Source organism: Macaca fascicularis, chromosome 7 (assembly GCF_037993035.2).
Source record: "Macaca fascicularis isolate 582-1 chromosome 7, T2T-MFA8v1.1".
Lineage (NCBI taxonomy): Eukaryota > Metazoa > Chordata > Mammalia > Primates > Cercopithecidae > Macaca > Macaca fascicularis.
The window spans coordinates 145,644,496-145,664,515 of NC_088381.1; the positions used below are offsets into that span (position 1 = coordinate 145,644,496).

Sequence of the window (20,020 nt, forward strand, 5' to 3'; positions counted from 1 at the left end):
CAGCACCCAGCCTAATTCTTTTTTTTGGAGACTGAGTCTCATTCTGTTGCCCAGGCTGGAGTGCAGCGGTACGATCTTGGCTCACTGCAACCTCCACCTGCCGGGTTCAAGCGATTCTCTCACCTCAGCTTCCCTAGTAGCTGGGATTACAGGTGCCTGCCACCATGCCTGGCTATTTTTTATATTTTTAGTAGAGATGGGGTTTCACCATGTTGGCTAGGCTGGTCTTGAACTCCTGACCTCAGGTGATCCCCCCCCCCCGCCTCGACCTCCCAAAGTGCTGGAATTACAGGCGTGAACCACTGCACCTGGCCTAAATTCTTAATTGTGCTTTTTGCAACCACTGTATTTTCAGTCCATTTCCTCCACTACCACAGAGTTATTTTTCTGAAGTGAATAATCTGTTATTAATCCTGATAAATACCCACTGTTAATAGGACAAAGTCCACACTCTTATATGGCATGCAGAGCCATTTATATTCTGGCTCTAACTAACCTTTCTAGTCTCATCTCCAAGCATTTCCCATAAGGTATGCTATTCTCCCCGTTTTTCATGGCCGTGCCTCTGACTATACAGTTTTTTCTACTGAAATGCTCTACTCCACTCTCAGCCTAGCAGATTTTTCCAATTTGTTTTTTCTTTTTTTTTTTGAGACGGAGTCTCACGCTGTGTCACCTAGGCTGGAGTGCAGTGGCGCGATCTCGGCTCACTGCAAGCTCCGCCTCCCAGGTTCACGCCATTCTCCTGCCTCAGCCTCCGAGTAGCTGGGACTACAGGCGCCCGCCACCACGCCCGGCTAGTTTTTTGTATTTTTAGTAGAGACGGAGTTTCACCATGTTAGCCAGGATGGTCTCGATCTCCTGACCTCGTGATCCACCCGCCTCGGCCTCCCAAAGTGCTGGGATTACAGGCTTGAGCCACCGCGCCCGGCCCCAATTTGTTTTTTCATACACGGTTTACACTCACTTCTTCTCGGAAGTCTTTCTCCTAGCCAGTTCCTATATTGTTCCCCCAAAGCACCCTGCAACTTCAATTCAAGTATACATGCTTTGGTATTGTAAATTCCTTATTTAAGTACCTGGGTTCCTCCTTTAACAGTCCCTCCCTCACTGGCTTTTATTCTTCTTCATAGCTATCCTAGCATCACATATTTTCTAAGGCACAAATGTACATTATTTAATAAATTAGTGAAAATAAGAAAACTATATAGTCTTTAAATGATCCTTCTCAAATTTAGCATTGTTCTTACTAGACTAATAAAGAGGGAATATGAATTTAATTGAAATAATATTTACTGAGCACCTTCTAATATATACAAAGAACTGTGGTAAGAATCAAGGCTACAAAATTTTCAAGATGGGAGAGGAAGGCAATGGAAGGAGAGAGGGATAGATGACTCAATTCACTAGAATAAATGCTATACTAGCATTATAAACAGTCTTAAAGAAGTAGAAAGAGGAGAGGATTAATTCTGCTTCCACAATGAGGTTATCAGTGGGAAAAAACCTTTCATATACATAAAAAGAGAGTATTTCATAAGCTAATTTACAGAACAAATAAAGCTAAGTTGTTATTTGGCAACTATGTTGCACTGAATTAAAAAAAAAATGAAGCAAAATAATTTAGAAAACAAAAAATAAGACAGAAAATTGAGGTGGGAGAACTGCTTGAGCCCAGAAGTTCAAGGCAGCCTGGGCAACATAGCAAGACGCCATCTCTAAAAAAAGTAGCAATAAACAAACAAACAAACCAAAGCAAGAGGATAAAGAATGATGGGAAGTAGGAGATTCTTGTTGACTGAATAATAAAAGAAGACTTTCTTCTAAGATGATATTAGAACAAAGACTTAAAGGAAGCAAGACACTGTTGATCTAAAGGAAGAGCTTCCTAGGTAGAACAGCCTGTACAGAAAAAAAATCTGAGCATGCCTAATGTGTTTAAGGGTAGCAGTGGAAGTCAACATGGTGGGAAAGAACAAATGAAAAGGAAATGAGGTAGGAATGGTAGGAAATGAGAGTAGAGAGGTAGCTGGGGGCCAAGTCTTCTCGGCCTTACAGCCATGGTTAAGAATTGTGGATTTTTTCTAAATGTGATGATGTTATGTAACAAAGAATTTGACTGGTTTTTGTCCCTGGCTCCTGCTAGGGAGATTCTAAATCCTTGAAACTTCCTGAGTGATAAAAGTGTCACTGTTAATCAAGGTGGGCCCTTGGAACCACACTTGAGTTTGTGCTAAGAAGGGAGGCTGGTTAGGCTACTGCAGTGCTCTAGATAAGAGATGATGGCAGCTTAGACCAAGGCACTTGTGATAGAGATGGTAAGAAATGACTGAATTTATTCTGGCTTTAAAGTCTGGGATATATACTAGAGGGTTGCATTTAAAGTTTTTTTTAATCCTTGCACAGTGGCTGCATTCTATGTCTGGGATATGTCATGTTAGACTTATGTCACGTTAGATTTATCTGGTCTCCTGCTGATGAACTCTTAGGCTGCTTCACAATTTTTTTTTTCTGTTATAAACAATGTCACAAGGAAGATGTTTACACATAACTTTTTTTTTTTGAGACCGAGTTTCACTCTTGTTGCCCAGGCTGGAGTGCAATGGTGTGATCTCGGCTCACTGCAACCTCCGCCTCCTGGGTTCAAGTGATTCTCCAGCCTCAGTCTACTGAGTAGCTGGGATTATAGGCATGCACCACCATGCCCAGCTAATTTTGTATTTTTAGTAGAGATGGGGTTTCACCATGTTGGTCAGGCTGGTCTCGAACTCCTGACCTCAGGTGATCTGCCCGATTCGGCCTCCCAAAGTGCTGGGATTACAGGCGTGAGCCACCGTGCCCAGCCTGCACATAACTCTTGTACACTTGTACAACAATCTCTAGCTACGCTATTCACTTTGAAAAAACCATAGAATTCGGCCGGGCGCGGTGGCTCAAGCCTGTAATCCCAGCACTTTGGGAGGCTGAGACGGGCGGATCACGAGGTCAGAAGATCGAGACCATCCTGGCTAACACGGTGAAACCCCGTCTCTACTAAAAATACAAAAATTAGCTGGGCGAGGTGGCGGCGCCTGTAACCCCAGCTACTCGGGAGGCTGAGGCAGGAGAATGGCGGGAACCCGGGGGTCAGAGCTTGCAGTGAGCCAAGATGGCGCCGCTCACTCCAGCCTGGGCCACAGAGCGAGACTCCGTCTCAAAAAAAAAAAAAAAAAAAAAAAAAGAAAAAACCATAGAATTGAGGTACTCTAAGTTTTTGCACAGTTCTTAAGTTCAAGTATTTTTTAAAATAATTTTTGCTTTTGCTTAAGTTCAAGTATTTCTTCTTCATTTCCTATTTAAAGTTTTTTCTTCCCTGACCACAGAATTCTAGAAAATTAAAACCAAAAGGATCTTAGAGGTCCTTTACTTCAGTGGTTCTCAATGTCAGAGGATGTTATGAAACCTAATCAAAACCTCCAGGGGATCTCTTTTGAATAACAGACTCTCTCCCGTTCTGAGAGACTGGCAAAGTTGGGAGAGCTGCCATGTACTGTCCACATGACCCTGACTGCCCATGATTCAATTACCTTGAATGGCTTATCCAGTCCAATACCTTCATTTCTCACATGAGGAAACTGAAGCACATATCACATAGTGACACAATGAAAACTTGGCCTTAATCGATTTTCAATACTGCCAGTACAATGTCTGAGCATATCAATTTCTTCCAACCCTTGACAACATAAGGTATGACCATCAAATATTTTATTTTTGCTAATTTATTAGACAAAAAAAAGGTATCTCACCATTGTTTACAGGATGATTTATTACAGAGATTCATCTGAGCTATCTTAAAAGACAGCTGTGATTTCTGCAGAGTCATATATCAGAAGGAAAAAAATCAATTACTTGAAAACACAGGCTGGTTTAATAGCAGTAGGTTCTCTTGGACTAATTTCACTCAACCATGATCTTCCTTTCCCTTGCTCTCAGTTGTGAAGAAGACACTACTAAAAGCTTATGGACAGGGTTTTCCTCACTGCTCCTGTCAATACCATAACCTACAGACCAAGGTTTAAAGAAAAACCACAGAATTTTACTTCTTTCCCCTTAAGAAAATCTTCTCTTTACTCTGTTAGAATCGGCATGACAGTTTCTGAAAACTACAACATGAGGCCATGTAACATCAAACAGGACATAAAGTTGGTAAAATGGTTTTAACAGGCACTTTTAAGGACTTCTCACGTATTATCTTGTTTAATTCTCATACTATTCAATAAGGAAAGGACTGTCATGAGACACAGAAAGGTGAAGGAACTTGCTCAAGGTTACACAGCTATTAAGTGGTAGAGTTGGGATCTGAACACAGTCTGACTCCAGAACTGGTGCTCTACATTAGTGGTTCCCAACCTTTTTGGCACCAGGGACCAGTTTCATGGAAGACAATTTGTCCACAGATGGAGTGGGGATGGGGGGTGGTTTGGGGATGAAACTGTTCCATCTCAGATCATCAGGCATTAGATTCTCAATAAGGAGTGTGCAACCTAGACCCCTTGCATGTACAATTCACAACAGGGTTCGCGCTCCTATGAGAATCTAATGCTGCTGCTGATCTGACAGCAGGCGAAGCTCAGGCAGTAATGCTCGGCTGTCTAGGTCTGCGGCCCTGTGGTTGGGCACTGTTGGGTCACGTGGTTGGGTCTGTTGGCCCCTGCTCTGCATCACTAAACCCTTTACCATCTGGCCCAAATCCACCTCTCCTCCTTCATATTTTACCAATTCTGCCTACCCATGGCTTCCAGGAAGCATTTTCTATAATCTACCTCCAACCTAGCTACTTAAGTGACCATTCCCATTATGTCCTATAATGTCTATCTCCGTATCTACCAAATTGTATGTATGTATGTATGTATGTATGTATTTATTTATTTTAGAGACAGTCTCTCCTCAGCCTGCAGAGTAGCTAGGAATACAGGTGCACACCACTATGCCCAGCTAATTAAAAAAAATTTTTTTGGGCCAGGTGCAGTACCTCACACCTGTAATCCCAGCACTTTGGTATGCCGAGGCGGGCGGATCACCTGAGGTCGGGAGTTTGAGACCAGTTTGACCAACATGGAGGAACCCCTACCTCTACTAAAAATACAAAATTAGCCGGGTGTGGTGGTGCACACCTGTAATCCCAGCTACTCTGGAGGCTGAGGCAGGAGAATCGCTTGAACCTGGGAGGTGGAGATTGCAGTGAGCCAAGATCATGCCATTGCACTCCAGCCTGGGCAACAAGAGTGAAACTCCATCTCAAAAAAAAAATTTTTTTTTTCCATAGAGGTGGGGTCTTGCTATGTTGCCCAGGCTGGTAACTCCAGGCCTCAAGTGATCTTCTCACCTTGGCCTCCCAAAGTGTTGAGATTACAGGCATGAGCCAACAAGCCCAGACCCAAATTGTATCTAATTATCTGTTTCTATGTTTTTGTCCATAACTAAAGTACGAATTTCTTGAAGACAGGAACTGTTTTTTTATCTGCCTTTGAATCTCTTAACACTCAAGCACAGTGTCTGACACACAGCAGAAACTCAATAGCTATCTATTGAATAAACATAAGAAAGTACACATCCTATGCTCTTGTCTCACAGGACAATTTATTGTCTTAAATATTGTATCTTTGCTCAGGCTGCTTTCTCTACTCAGTAGAGACTTCTTACTTTTCTGACGGGTAAACCCCTACTCATTTTTGAAGATCAGTTCAAATGGACAGTGAAAAGAGGATAACCCATTAAAAAATCACTTTTTCAGGCTGGGCTTGGTGGGTCACGCCTGTAGTCCAGCACTCTGGGAGTCCGAGGCTGGGGGATCACTTGAGGTCAGGAGTTTGAGACCAGCTTGGCCAACATGGCGAAACCCCATCTCTACTAAAAATACAAAAAGTGGTGGGGCGTGGTGGCGGGTGCCTGTAATCCCAGCTACTCGGGAGACTGAGGCAGGAGAATCGTTTTAATACAGGACGCAGAGGTTGCAGTGAACTGAGATCACGCCACTGCACTCCAGCCTGGGCGACAGAGTGAGACTGTCTCAAAAAACAAAAACAAACAAAAAAAAATCATTTTTTCTTCTTTCACACTTCTACCCTGCCTGGAATAATTATTTCCTCCTCTATGCTCCCACAGTATTTTTCTAAACCCCATCATAACACTTTCTGAGCTCTACAATAATTATTCCCACAGGTAATGCACTCTTCCCAGAGACTATGCACTGTTGAGTGCAGGAAGGGTGCCTTTATCTTTGTGTGCCCAATGCCTAGCATCATGCCTGACACACTACTGACCCTCACTAAATATTTGTGGAATGAATGAATGAATGAATGTTGAAGCATGAAGGTGAAAATATTAGTTCTTCTCATGAGGAACAACTGACCTATCACAAAACGGCTAGTACCGCTGAACCCATCTAGGAGGGTAGAAGCAAAGAGCTTTCAATGTTACTTTTCCTGGGATACCACAAGCCTTCAAAGGAACTCACTTTAAGTAGAAAACAATGGCTGAAGCTAATGGAAATGGATCATGCGATGATTAATGAGGATGAACTCAATTAAGCTATGATAAGCAAGTCTTTTTTTTTTTTTTTTTTTTTTTTGAGACGGAGTCTCGCTCTGTCGCCCAGGCTGGAGTGCAGTGGCGCGATCTCGGCTCACTGCAAGCTCCGCCTCCCGGGTTCACGCCATTCTCCTGCCTCAGCCTCCCGAGTAGCTGGGACTACAGGCGCCCACAACCGCGCCCGGCTAATTTTTTGTATTTTTAGTAGAGACGGGGTTTCACCGTGGTCTCGATCTCCTGACCTTGTGATCCGCCCGCCTCGGCCTCCCAAAGTGCTGGGATTACAGGCGTGAGCCACCGCGCCCGGCGATAAGCAAGTCTTTAAAATGTATCTCAATTTACTGTAACTGTCAAAGCATCTGTCCAAATGTTCCTGGGGAAAGAATACAATTGTGCTGTTTTTGCTTGGAAACAATGAGGGAAAAAAAAAACCCAGCCAGTCACTTTTACTGCATTGTTACAGAACAGTTCCTGCAAAGACCTGTGATGATCTGAGCTAAGTATTAACACTTCATTCTGATTGACAAGACTTACCTCAGGAACTCTTTGCTCTGTTCCCACAGATTTTGGGTCTCTTCTTTAGTCATGTGTTTGTCCAGGTTACATACATTAGGTTTCTGGGAATATAACTTAAGGCACTGTTTCACCCAGTGCCACTGGTAACCTGGGAGGAAGGGGTTTGGGATAAAAATAAACCCTATACAAAAGATAGGTGGGAAAAAAAGAAGAGGGGGAAATTCTCCATCAGTTATTCAAATAATTTCGACATCTTTATACTCACTATTTTGTTACTTACTCCCCTTATGTTTTTGGTCATGCTTCAAATTAACGAACAGGTAGGTTTTGATGAACATTAGACATCTACCACTATGCAAATGCGTCTGGCTTTCTGGGTATTCTCAAGAGAAACACATATTCCACAAGGTTAACTGTGTTATCCCAAAGCAAACTTTAGAATTGAAAGTGGCAAAAGTACACCTCTAATTCTTATCAGCTCTTGTTATTTAGAGTCATCCAAGACTTCTTTACCTCCCTATTTCCTTTATTACAGGCATGATTATATGAAATCTTATAATGAATTTTAGCTAAAACATAGATTTGAAAGTCATCCTCTAATGAATGGCGTGCTGATTATTGGTCTATTTTCTCTCAGTTTCAAATCCACTCTTCTATACTTAACTTCATAATATGGGGCTGAGACCCTGCCAACTACATTTCTTATTTGCCAGCTGGCTCTCTGCTAACCTGTGCCTATAAGGGTCACTAATGGAAGACTGGAGGGCAGAAGCTGGTTCTAATGTAGTTTTTCCACATCACTAGAATCAGCCTCATTATGTCCTCTCCTCAGAAGTCTAAGCGCCAGGTTCCATGTAGTCCCTTTTCCAAGCTTCTCAACGTAGTAATCCCAAGCTCTTTCGTTCTTCCTCCCAGCTGTAGGGGTGAGTTGCTTCCTGCAGTTACTATCTCTGTAATATCTCAGTGTTTGCAAATTCCTGCAGTTAGTGTCTCTGTAATATCTGTGTTTGTGAACAACTACAGCATGTGTGTTAAAGATCTTTGTGACCTTGACAGCAATCTAACTTCATTTTTCTCTGTAAAAGATTAATAACAGGCCAGGTGTGGTGGCTCACACCTGTAATCCCAGCACTTTGGGAGGCCGAGGCAGGAGAATCACATAAGGTCAGGAGTTTGAGACCAGTCTGGCCAACATGGTGAAACCATCTCTACTAAAATACAAGAATTAGCCAGGCACGGTGGCAGGCACCTGTAATCCCAGCTACTCAGGAGGCTTAGGCTGGAGAATCACTTGAACCTAGGAGACGGAGGTTGCAGTGAGCCAAGATCACGCCACTGCACTCCAGCCTCGGCGACAGAGCCAGGCTCCATCTCAAAAACAAAAGATTAATAATAATATTTAACCGGAATCCTATTCATGGCAAAGATTCATTCATTCATCAAACACACAATATGTACCTGGCACTTTCTTTCCTGTTTTTTTCTTTTTGAGATGGGGGTCTCACCCTGTTGCCCAGGCTGGAGAACAGTAGTGTGATCTTGTTTCTCTGCAACCTCTGCCTCCCGGGTTCAAGGGATTCTCTTGCCTCAGTCTCCCAAGTAGCTGTGATTACAGGTGCCTGCCACTGTACCCAGCTAATTTTAAAATTTTCAGTAGAGACGTGGTTTCACCATTTTGGCCAGGCTGGTCTGTACCAGGCACTTTCTTGAGAATTAGAGGTCAGCGCATGGCAGGTCTGGCAGACACAAGGTGAGCTGGGCCCAGTCTTGTCCTACCAGGGGCCTGCCTGGCCTGACCCTAGCCCTGGCCTTTCCCCAGCACCCATCTCCCATGGGAGTGGCACTGCTGGCTGAGAGCATAGGCCTGGCCATGACTGACTTCAAATTGGACATCACACAGCTCAGCTCAGTGGCTGGGAGGGAGCCCCTTGTGTAGCTGCACTAGCCAGGGACCTTACCCTCGATGAGAGCTCTGTTCCTGTCACCAGTGGCTGTAGCTTCTGGTGGGAGAGAGTAGTGGAGGCAGTATGCAGTCAGATAAAGACTGAATACACTGACAGATGCGCAAAGATATCCTGCTGGTGGAGAGGTACTCCTCTGAGGCCCAAATGGAAGTAGATGCAGATGGAAATGGTAGTAAGATATTCAGGAATGCTTTTGACAAGCACTGAGGAAGAGGATTGGGAAGACTTCTTCATGAGTTGCTGTGGTAGCACAGAAGCAGCATGACCCCTGGGATCCAGGTGGTACATCTCAATGCCCTCACTGAGGACAATTACCCAGACAACCTGTAGCTGGTGCTGTGGGGCTGGTGGTCCAAAGCCAAAGAAACCTCCAGAAGAGAGAGCAAAGCTTGCACTGGCTTGCAATTCAGCAGCTTACCATGGACCCCAAAGAAGAGCAGTGACCTGTCCTAACTGTGACCTGGTACTATAACACCAATGGAGATGTGGGGAAGAGTTGAATTCTTACACCTACTATAGTAGCATTACCCTTCCTGCACAGTGATTGAGAAGTAGCTCCAGGAGTTCAACATCTGTGGGTGCTGCCAGGTGGCCCAGTACTGAGGCTCTGAGTGCCAGCAGGAGCGGGCTGGCCACCATGAAGCACTGTCAGGAGAGGAAGCATCCCTTCTAGCATGAGCTCAGCTGGAACAATGATGGGCAATGGAGCTGCACATGCTCGCAGTCCCTGGGCTCTACCTTGGGCACAGCACACAGACTGGTGGTTGAACCTGGAGGTGTTGAAAAAGCCAGCTGTGGGCCCAAAACAGCCACCAAGAGACTCTCGATGTCACTGGAAGTCTGTGTGAAGATAGCGCCCTCTCCAGTCTTAATCTCCAGCAGAGACAACCAGGAGACCCTGGTTAGGATGTTTCTCATTATTTATATGTTAATATGTTTGTAAATTCATGTGCAGGTTTTTTGGGAGGAGGCACTGAGAGGGGTAGAAATTACAAATAAAATCATTTGCTGTAATAAAAAAAAAAAAAAAAAAAAAAAAAAAGAATTAGAACCCAGGCATGGTAGCTTGGCTGACGCCTGTAATCCTAGCACTTGAAAGGCTAAGGCAGGCAGATCACTTGAGCTCAGGAGTTTGAGACCAGCCTGGGCAGCACAACAAAACCCTGTCTCTAGAAAAAATACAAAAATTAGCCAGGCGTGGTGGCACACACAGGTAGTCCCAGCTACTTGGGAGGCTAAGGTGGAAGGATCGCTTGAACCCAGGAGGCATAGGTTGCAGTGAGCTGAGGTTGCACCACTATACTCCAGCCTGGGTGACAAAAACAGACTGTCTCAAAAGAAAAAAAAAAAAGAATTAGAGATAAAGAGATAAAAAACCTTGTCTGGAGAGGGGGCAATAAAGACAAGTTAAACTCCTTTTTGTAAGACCAGCTATGAAAGAAAATAAAAGCTTAGGCACAGTCATAGAAAAACAAAGAGTTAAGAGGGCAGTTTTTGGTTTTTAAGGACTGGCAAGACCTAAGTATGCTTACAGATTGTGAAGAAAGAGTCAACAGGGAACAGCCAGTTGGAAACAAAAGAGAGGAAAGAAATAGAGCAAGGTCTTGAAAGCTGGAAGAGGTTTAAGAAGGTGAGATGGATCAAGAAGGTAGAGACTGGCTTTGAACTAAAAGTACTCCTCCTTCTCTACGACTGGATGGTAGAAATGAGAATATTTGCTTATAAGTGTGGGGGCCATTGAAGGCTGAAAGGGTTTGTGCCTGAAGGGCTGTTTTCCCAATAACATAAATAGCAAGGTCATCTCAGCAAGAGTAAGCATCGTTGGACAAGTCCTGAGGAACAAGAAGGAATCCAAGCAATGATATAAAAGCCAAGCATCATATATTAGTGTAATCTTCCCCTTGCAAAAGGATTTTAAAAACAGATGAACAGACTAAAACTTAAGGACTTCTGAATTAAATGCTGGCAATAATTTGAAGGTCTTCAGTTCCTGGTTGAACTCCAGATCTAGTCTATATCATAGGTCAGCAAACGTTTTCTGTCAAGAACTAGATAGTAAAGACTTTAGGCTACAACGATTATTTGGTCTCTTTATTTTATTTTTTATTTTTTTGGGACAGAGTCTCACTCTGTCACCCAAGCACAATCTAGGCTTACTGCAACCTCCACCTCCCAGGTTCAAGTGATTCTTCTGCCTCAGCCTCCTGAGTAGCTGAGATTACAGGCTTGGACTACAACAACTGGTTAATTTTTGTATTTTAATTTATTTTTTATTTTTTAGTAGAGATGGCGTTTCGCCATGTTGGCCAGGCTGCTCTTGAACTCCTGGCCTCAAGTGATCTGCCTGCCTTGGCCTCCCAAAGTGCTGGGATTACAGGCGTGAGCCCTTATTTGGTCTCTTTAGCACTCAATTCTGTCACTGTAGCCAGAAAGTAGCCATACACAGTAAGTAAAGGAAAAGGTGTGGCTGTATTCCAATAAACTGTGTTTATAATAAAACTAGTTTGCCAATTCCTGGTGTGGACTATTAACAATAACGACACATTTTATGAAAATATCCTTAGGGAGAATTACTATGAAAGCAGACAGTAAAGACACTGGGCTGAGAGCCTAAAACAGAAACAACTTTGTTATTACTTAACTAGTCTTCCTCTCTTCTCTTTGGCATATAATTTAGACATAGAATAATGATAAAGTTTAATAACAGCAATTAACAATAAATAAGTTTATTCCTAAGTCATTAATTATAGTAGCTGCTAAAAATAGCTAGATGCCTACAAGTGTCAGACACTGTGCTAGCAACCTTATGCCATCTCATTAATCTTCAGTAACTCCATGAGGAAATTAATAATCCAGTTTTGCAGGTCAGAGAACAGAAGTTCAGAGGGGTAACATGACTTCACTGATTCATCCCTCTCTCCTGGCTCATCACAAGGCTAGCACACATTTGGGATAAGACAAACGAACAATCTGGGGTACAACAAACAAAGCTGGATTTGTGGCCATGGAACAAGCAAAACCAGTAGGCCCATCCAAGCAACAAACCTATGCTCTTTGCATTATAAATAGTAGGCTCTAACCAATGAATCCCTGAACAATATCATCAATGGTCCACTATCAGAATTTCAAAGAGATTTAAAACCACAGGTGGTTCAGTTGAAAGGAGGTTATGCCGTCATAGAAATACATAGAAAATAACCTGAAGATTCCTCTACCATACTAAATCTTACTAAAAGCACTTAAAATTCTGTCTAGATTCTTGCAGATATAGAAAAAAAACTAGACAGCTTAGAGATATTCAATGTGGACAGGTTCCTCATTATAGTTGATTAATCCTGTTCCACCATTTAATATTATCAATAGCATATACTCAAAACTAAACCTAATGATCAAAGTCAATGGGCTTTTGGCATCAAGGAAACCTCATACAAAGATTTTTACCAGTAATCTGATTTTTCATGTCCTCTAAAGTAGCTCCAAAATACATTTGGATTTTGTGTTTCATTTATCTGTACAATTCTCCAAATAATTTGGGAGAATGATAGGATCATCAACATTTTGGAAAAAGATAGGAACCCTCTCCTCCACAACCTACCATCTGCTATCATCACAATTTCATGAAATAAAGAGTATTATAATACTCCCAAACATATCAGACTAAAGGAATAATACTTCTGGTGTAGTCCAAGCTTGAATGGTGACAGGAAATTTAGTATCTCTTTAGGCAGTCCATTTCAGACAACGGTTGTCTTCTTTTTATTGGGTTAAAATCTGCCTCCCAGCCAGGCACAGTGGGTCAGGTCTGTCATTCCAGCACTTTGGGAAGCCGAGGCAGGGGGATCACTTGAGTCCAGGAGTTCCGGACTAGCCTGAGCAACACAGTGAGACCCCCATCTCTACAAAAAATTTTAAAAAAAAAATTACCTGGGCATGGTGGTGCAAGCCAATGGTCCCAGCTACAAGGCAGGCTGAGGTGGGAGGAACGTTTGAGCTTGGGAGGCCAAGGCTGCAGTGAACTGTGATTGTGCTACTGCACCCCACTGGGTGACAGAATGAGACCCTGTCTCAAGAAAACAAACAAAACCAAAATCTGCCTATCTTGCATCTGCATGTTTTCCAGGTTTAAAAAAAACAAAAACAAACAAACAAACAAACAAAAAACCCCAAAAAACCCTGCCTCTCCGTAATTTTCAGTCACTGGTCTTGGGTTCTGACACCTAGAGCAACCCCAAATCATTTTTAAGTGCTTGATAAATGCACTGACCTAAGCAGTTAACATATACATTAACATTTAATCCTCATAAGAACCTTATGAAGTAAGTACTATTTTTATATACATTTTACATATGATGAAACTGAGGGCAAAAGAATTAAAAAACTTGCCCAAAGTCTTACAGTTAGTAGATGGCAGAGCCAGGATATCAACCCAGGTAGCCTGGCACCAGAACCTATGCCTTAACCACTGGTGTGCACTGCTTCCCACCACTTCTTGTGCAGGATAATTTTTCAATGTTTAATGCTGTGATGTTCCCCCATAAGTCTTTTCTTCCCTAGATTCTGCTTCTGGTTTCCAGGCCTATTATTCTCTTGTTCAAGAGGATAATGTGTCCTCACACCAGAGTGTGAGGACAGGTTGTAGTATACTCAGCTTCCTTCAGATTAAGTCAGATCCAGAAATAAACAAAATCCTTTTGATCAACTCAGAGTAAGAAGAGACTGTTCTCTCCCATATTTTGGACATTATATTTCTATTAAATACAGCTTATGGGGGAAAGTAAGTAAAAAAATAAATAAATAAATGAATAAACAAACACAGCTTATAATGGCAGAAGAGACAGAATAAACTCTCCAAGGATATGAGACATCCACCCAAAAGATGTGGCTTAATTAAGCAGTAAATCCTAGAAAGCCTCAGAAAGTAAGTACAGCACTTTAGACAATTTAAAACTCAAGTGGGGTTAAGTTTGTGGCATGAACAATCTGTTAAGGGGAGAAAGCCTAGAGTAACACAGAATAATGGCCTTAAAAACAGGTACTAGAGGCTGGGCATGGTGGCTCACGCCTGTAATCCCAGTACTCTGGGAGGTCAAGGCAGGTGGATCACCTGAGGTTAGGAGTTTGAGACCAGGCTGACCAACATGGTGAAACACTGTCTCTAAAAACACAGGCAGGCAGCTGTAGTCCCAGCTACTTGGGAGGCTGAGACAGGAGAATTGTTTGAACCTGGGATACGGAGGCCGCAGTGAGCAGAGATCGCACCACTGTACTCCAGCCTAGGCGACAGAGCAAGACTGTCTCAAAAAAAAAAAAAAAAAAGGTGCTAGAGCTGAAAGGTGAAGAGTGGCCTCCAAGAACAAGACTATTGGTGACGCATGCTCTACATTTACCCAAGCTCAAGAGGAGCCAGGCTGTTATATCTTCAGAGCTGTACCACAGAGCCATAGAGTCCTGGCCATTGGCACAATGAAAACTAACATTTCTTTTTAAAGATTTCTCTTACTTTTAACCCATATTTGAAATCACAAGTGCAATGTTAACTTTTACAATGGCCCCAGGAGCCTAGAAAATATTCTTCATTATTTTCTGAATTTCATTCTTTGTAAAACCAGCTATCCAACATTACTAAATTAAAAATTGCAGACAAGTCTATTAGAATTGCTTGAGACGGGTCTCATTTTGTCACCCAGGCTGGGGTGCAGTGGCATGATCTCAGCTCACTGCACCCCAAGCAATCCTCCTACCTCAGTCTCCTGAGTAGCTGAGACTACAGAGGCATGCCACCACACTTGGCTAATTAAAAACATTTTTTTTTGGCCAGGTGAGGTGTCTCACGCCTGTAATCCCAGCACTTTGGGAGACTAAGGCGGGCGGATCACATGATGTCAGCAATTCGAAACCAGGTTGGCCAGCATGAAACCATGTCTCTACTAAAAATACAAAAATTAGCTGGGTGTGGTGGTGTACACCTGTAGTCTCAGCTACTCGGGAGGCAGGAGAATCACTCGAACCTGGGAGGTGGAGGTTGCAGTGAGCTGAGATTGTGCCACTGTACTCCAGCCTGGGTGACAGAGTGCGACTCTGGGAAAATTTTTTTTTTTTTTTGGTAGAGACAGGGTCTTACTATGTTACCCAGGCTGGTCACAAATTCCTGGGCTCAAGTGATCCTCCCACCTTGGCCTTCTAAAGTGTTGGGATTATAGGTGTGAGCCACCTCACCTGTCCCCTATTAGGACTTTCTTTTTTTTTTTTTTTTGAGACGGAGTCTTGCTCTGTCGCCCAGGCTGGAGTACAGTGGCACCATCTCGGCTCAACAAGCTCTGCCTCCCAGGTTCATGCCATTCTCCCGCCTCAGCCTCCTGAGTAGCTGGGACTACATGGGCCCACCACCATGCCTGGCTAATTTTGTTTTTGTATTTTCAGTAGAGACGGGGTTTCACCTTGTTAGCTAGGATGGTCTCAATCTCCTGACCTTGTGATCCGCCCGCCTAGGCCTCCCAAAGTGTTGGGATTACAGGTGTGAGCCACTGCGCCCAGCCTTTTTTTCTTTTTGAGATAGAGTTTCCCTCTTATTGCCTAGGCTGGAGTGCAATGGCGCGATCTTGGCTTACTGCAACCTCCGCCTCCCGGGTTCAAGCGATTCTCCTGTCTCAGTCTCCCAAGTAGCTGAGATTACAGGCATGCATCACCACGCCTGGCTAATTTTTGTATTTTTAGTAGAGATGGGATTTCAACATGTTGGTCAGGCTGGTCTTGACCTCCTGACCTCAGGTGATCCACTCACCTTGGCATCCCAAAGTGCTGGGATTACAGGTGTGAGCCACCGTACTCAGCGAGGACTTCTGATGTCATTAATTGTAATTCTTTATTAAATATGTTCAGCCTTGATAGCAACAAGTTTTAAGTTGTTATGCCATTTGAGAATGTGACTAGAGGGACAACTATGAATTATTCATAACTATTATATGACATTTATTACAATGATAATGATAAATTATTCTTTACAGCATTTCTGCCAAATCAGATGTTCAGAGTTGTGGCAGGGAGCCCAGAGGCAATGTCCTTATTTTTTCAATGGTCATGCCACTTTCAGCCACATCTGCAGGCACTGCTGACTCCTGTTCTATCCTTTGGAAACGGACATCTTAGACAAGGTACAGTATAGAATTGGTTTGGAAATGAAACACTTATCTGTTTATTATGTGTATCCTTTGTCTATTTACTTGCTCACAGTACCTTCTTTAAGATATGAAAACACAAATGATTGAGTGATATTGCCTTCTCTGAGGTCAGTTACACTCACCAGGATAGCCTTTGAGTCCATAGGCTTGCCACTTGCTGACGGGCTGAAGGCCTGCTCTATATGCATTGTGCTCACTGACAGAAGACACATTTAGCTGAGATTTGACCACCTGAAAGGAAGGAAACAGAAGTTAAAGGGCTAAATCTATTTTGCAGGTCAACTCTAGGAACCTCAAACCTCCAAAGATATTTCTCGTATGAGGCAAAGTTAGGATTCTTGCGTTTTTTAAAGATACAGAACCTTGCTCTATTGCTCAGGCTAGAGTGCAGTGGCATGATCATAGTTCACTACAGCCTCAAGCTCCTGAGCTCAAGTGATCCTCCTGTGTTGGCCTCCCAAAGCAATGGGATTATAAGTATAAGCCACTGTGCCTGGCCAAAGCAAAGAGTATTAAGTCTGGGGTTAATCTTAGTTGTACTGCTTACTTGATCTAGGCATTTTAGATGAGTAACTTAATGTCTTAGAGCCTCAGTTTCTCATCTATACAGTAATAGTAGAGTTACCCAAAATTGAGGCAAAATGGTAATAAGAAAATTTAAGCAGGCTAATTTTGGCTTTCAGAACTACTTTTTCCTATGATATCATACCTTTGCAACTTCTTATGGGACTGCATCATGAAAGGTGCTTGGTGTACTGAAATATCCTGAGTCACAAAGCTATTTACTTCAGTTAGGGCTAAGAGTAATGCTTCTGAGACACTTGTATAGAGCTGGTATTTAAACGGAGCTATAAGGAACACCAAGCTGGGCAGGGTGAGAGAATGAAAAGAGAAGGCCAGTCGCAGTGGCTCATGCCTGTAATCCCAGCATTTTGGGAAGCTAAGGCAGGCGGATCATGAGGTCAGGAGTTTGAGACCAGCCTGGCCAACATGGTGAAACTCCGCCTCTACTAAAAATACAAAAATCAGCTGGGTGTGGTGGCGGGTGCCTGAAATTCCAGTTACTTGAGAGGCTGGGGCACCAGAATTGCTTGAATCCAGGAGGTGGAGGTTGCAGTGAGCTGAGATTGCGCCACTGCACTCCAGCCTGGGAACAGAGCAAGACTCTGTCTCAAAAAAAAAAAAAAAAAAAAAAAAGAGAGAGAATAAGAGTGCTGTAAACAGAAAGAAAAAATGTTTCAGTAAGACACTGGGAATCCTGTTTGCTAAAAGTAAAAGCTAAAAAATCCTGTTTGCCCTCTTCTAGATGAAATGTCCAACTGACACTACAACTTCTGCTTCTGTAAATTACTTAGAAATGAATTTAGTATTTCAGGGGCTGAAGTTCTCTTTGTACATGAGTAGCTAATGGATGGCTCATTACATTGGTTAAGAGACCCACTATGCAGTCACTGACGTCAAAACATTAACGGAAAAAACCTTTATTCTTCCCTGAATAATAAACCTAGGGTCTGCCTTGCCTTAAAACATGAAACAGGCTGGGTGCAGTGGCTCAAGCCTGTAATTCCAACACTTTGGGAGGCCAAGGCAGGTAGATCACCTGAGGTCAGGAGTTTGGGGCCAGCCTGGCCAACACGGCGAAACCCCATCTCTACTAAAAATACAAAAATTAGCCAGGCAGGGTGGCGCGTGCCTGTAGTCCCAGCTACTTGGGAGGCTGAGGCAGAAGAATTGCTTGAACCTAGGAGACGGAGGTCACAGTGAGCCGAGATCGCGCCACTGCACTTCAGCCTGGATGACACAGTGAAACACTGTCTCAAAAAAAAAAAAATGTATATATCTCATATACACACACACACATATATATATAGAATATGAAACATTCTCTTTCAAAGAGAATGATATTTTATCAACTTCTCCAAGTGTGGAGATTCCTGGACAAAATACCAAAAGTTGGTTCATGTCTCTATAATAAAAGGGCTATCTCAAACCCTCTGAGAGTACTGATCAGCTGAGTTTTCCAGGTACCTAGGGGCTGATAAAACACTTTCAAGCATTTTGTCTTGATTTCTTAAATAGGCCATACTTAATACTGCACTATGATTTAACACACTCTTGGAGGTGATGTGTTAGTGGACCTATTCTATCATACGCTAAACTGAACCACATCGCTTTTTATATAAGGTTTTTATAAAAGGTTTTCTGCTTCCTCCCTTGCCAGACTGTTAACCACCACTTTCCCACTAGTCTCATCAGCTGGCTTGTAATAGTTAACTTCTCTTAATTACTACTTTAATGTGCTTTGACCTGGGGAACAAAACACCCAAGCTTTCATGTACAACACATACTGTACTTACTCAGTACTGTTTTAGGTCCTGTACTAGACACATAATGGCTCATTCTCTGATGGCTGACATTCTAAAAAGCATGTACATATTATGGTAAAATGCGGGTAAAAGGAGCTGAATGAGAGTCTGAAGGGCTCTGGAAAGAAAAAGTATATTATTCTTGGGGTGTGGACTTTCTGTATTTTGACAACTCTAAGACCATTGTTTTCCTAACAAATGAAGGTGCTGAAAAGCTGAGCTCAAGTATGCAATCATTAATACTTAATACTGTAGCATCCCAATTTTATCAGAGCTGTTAGGAAGCTTGGAAAGGATGCCTCATCTAGACATCTGTGGACAACACCAAGAGCAAATTAAGGGGCTGCATATCCTCAACGTTAAAGTGGATTGTAAAGAAAGAAAATGTATACTGAACTACAGTTTTGGTTCCCAGTTTTCCCTCTTGTCCATTATGTTCCCTTAAAAAATTTTTTTTAAAAAAATCTATTTACTTGAGACCAGGTTAGGAGACTGCCTAATTTTTTGTATTTTTGGTGGAGCCGGGGTTTTGCCATGCCCAGGCTGGTCTCGAACCCCTGGGTTCAAGCGATCCACCCGCCATAGCCTCCAAAGTGCTGGGATTACAGGCATGAGACACCGCTCCCGGCCTGTGTTCCCTTTCTTAATCTCCATGGGGGAAAAGTAGAGAGAAATAACGATGCCTGTATTCCATATATACTTGTTTGCCATTTATTTTCAACACGGAGGGATTATCAGAATCCTTCAATGACCTCCTTCTAAAAGGCTCAGAGAAGAAGAGAGGGACTAGTTTTACCCACAGCGGCTTAACAAACAGCGCCGCATCTGTCAGTTCTGGGATTCCTCGGGAGTCATTTTTTCAAGCTGCAGAACGCTACCCTACCGTCTACGAAGACTTTCTATGGGGTTTTACAAAAACCCAAACAGAAATGTGAGGAGACAGTTACAGTGAGAAATAAACACGGATTACCAGGCTCTTCTGACCGAGTCCCCCCTGCCAGGAATGCCCGCCTAAAGAAACGAGCATCTCAACGCGTTATTGCTAGTGTGACAGTGGGGAGTTCGACTCTGCTGCCAAAGGAGGACAGGAATCGTTCAACAACAACCGGTCTGGAGGTGAAAAGAAGCGAGGAAGACACGGAAGTCCCTCCAAGAAGCGGCGCAAAGCGATGGAGAGACGCGTGCCGCTCCTCTCTCTCTACCTTTTGGGCACCAGGACCCGTGCCACGGGCTTCATGGGCCGCCGAGAAGTCGATGACCCCTTCCAGGTCTGCGGTCCCGGGCCGGCTCTGACGGTAGAAGCGGAAAAGTTTCCGAAAGGCATCCTCCCCGGGCTCAGTCGCCAGAGTCGCTACAGAGCCCACGGCCGCTGCCATCTTCCCCATCTCGCGGCCTGTACTCTCTGATCCGGAAGCAGATTTTCTCG

At 43.3% G+C, this 20,020-nt stretch overlaps 1 protein-coding gene and 1 pseudogene across 3 annotated transcripts in view; one reads left to right on the forward strand and one right to left on the reverse strand.

The window, feature by feature from the left end:
- Positions 1 to 19,998, reverse strand: part of ALKBH1 (alkB homolog 1, histone H2A dioxygenase) — a 33,314-nt gene extending 13,316 nt beyond the window's left edge. For all 3 annotated transcript variants that reach the window (XR_012416042.1, XM_005561911.4, XM_073997962.1), the window contains exons 1-3: positions 19,797 to 19,998; positions 16,351 to 16,459; positions 7,105 to 7,267 (exon numbers count right to left, since the gene is read on the reverse strand). Coding sequence is in view for 2 of the 3 variants with exons in the window: in XM_005561911.4 (XP_005561968.3) it covers positions 7,105 to 7,267; positions 16,351 to 16,459; positions 19,797 to 19,979 (455 nt within the window). In the remaining variant the exon portion in view is untranslated. The remainder of the gene's footprint in view (positions 1 to 7,104; positions 7,268 to 16,350; positions 16,460 to 19,796) is intronic.
- On the forward strand, positions 9,147 to 10,791 carry LOC135971578 (zinc finger MYND domain-containing protein 19 pseudogene; annotated as a pseudogene).
- Positions 19,999 to 20,020: the final 22 nt, after the last annotated feature.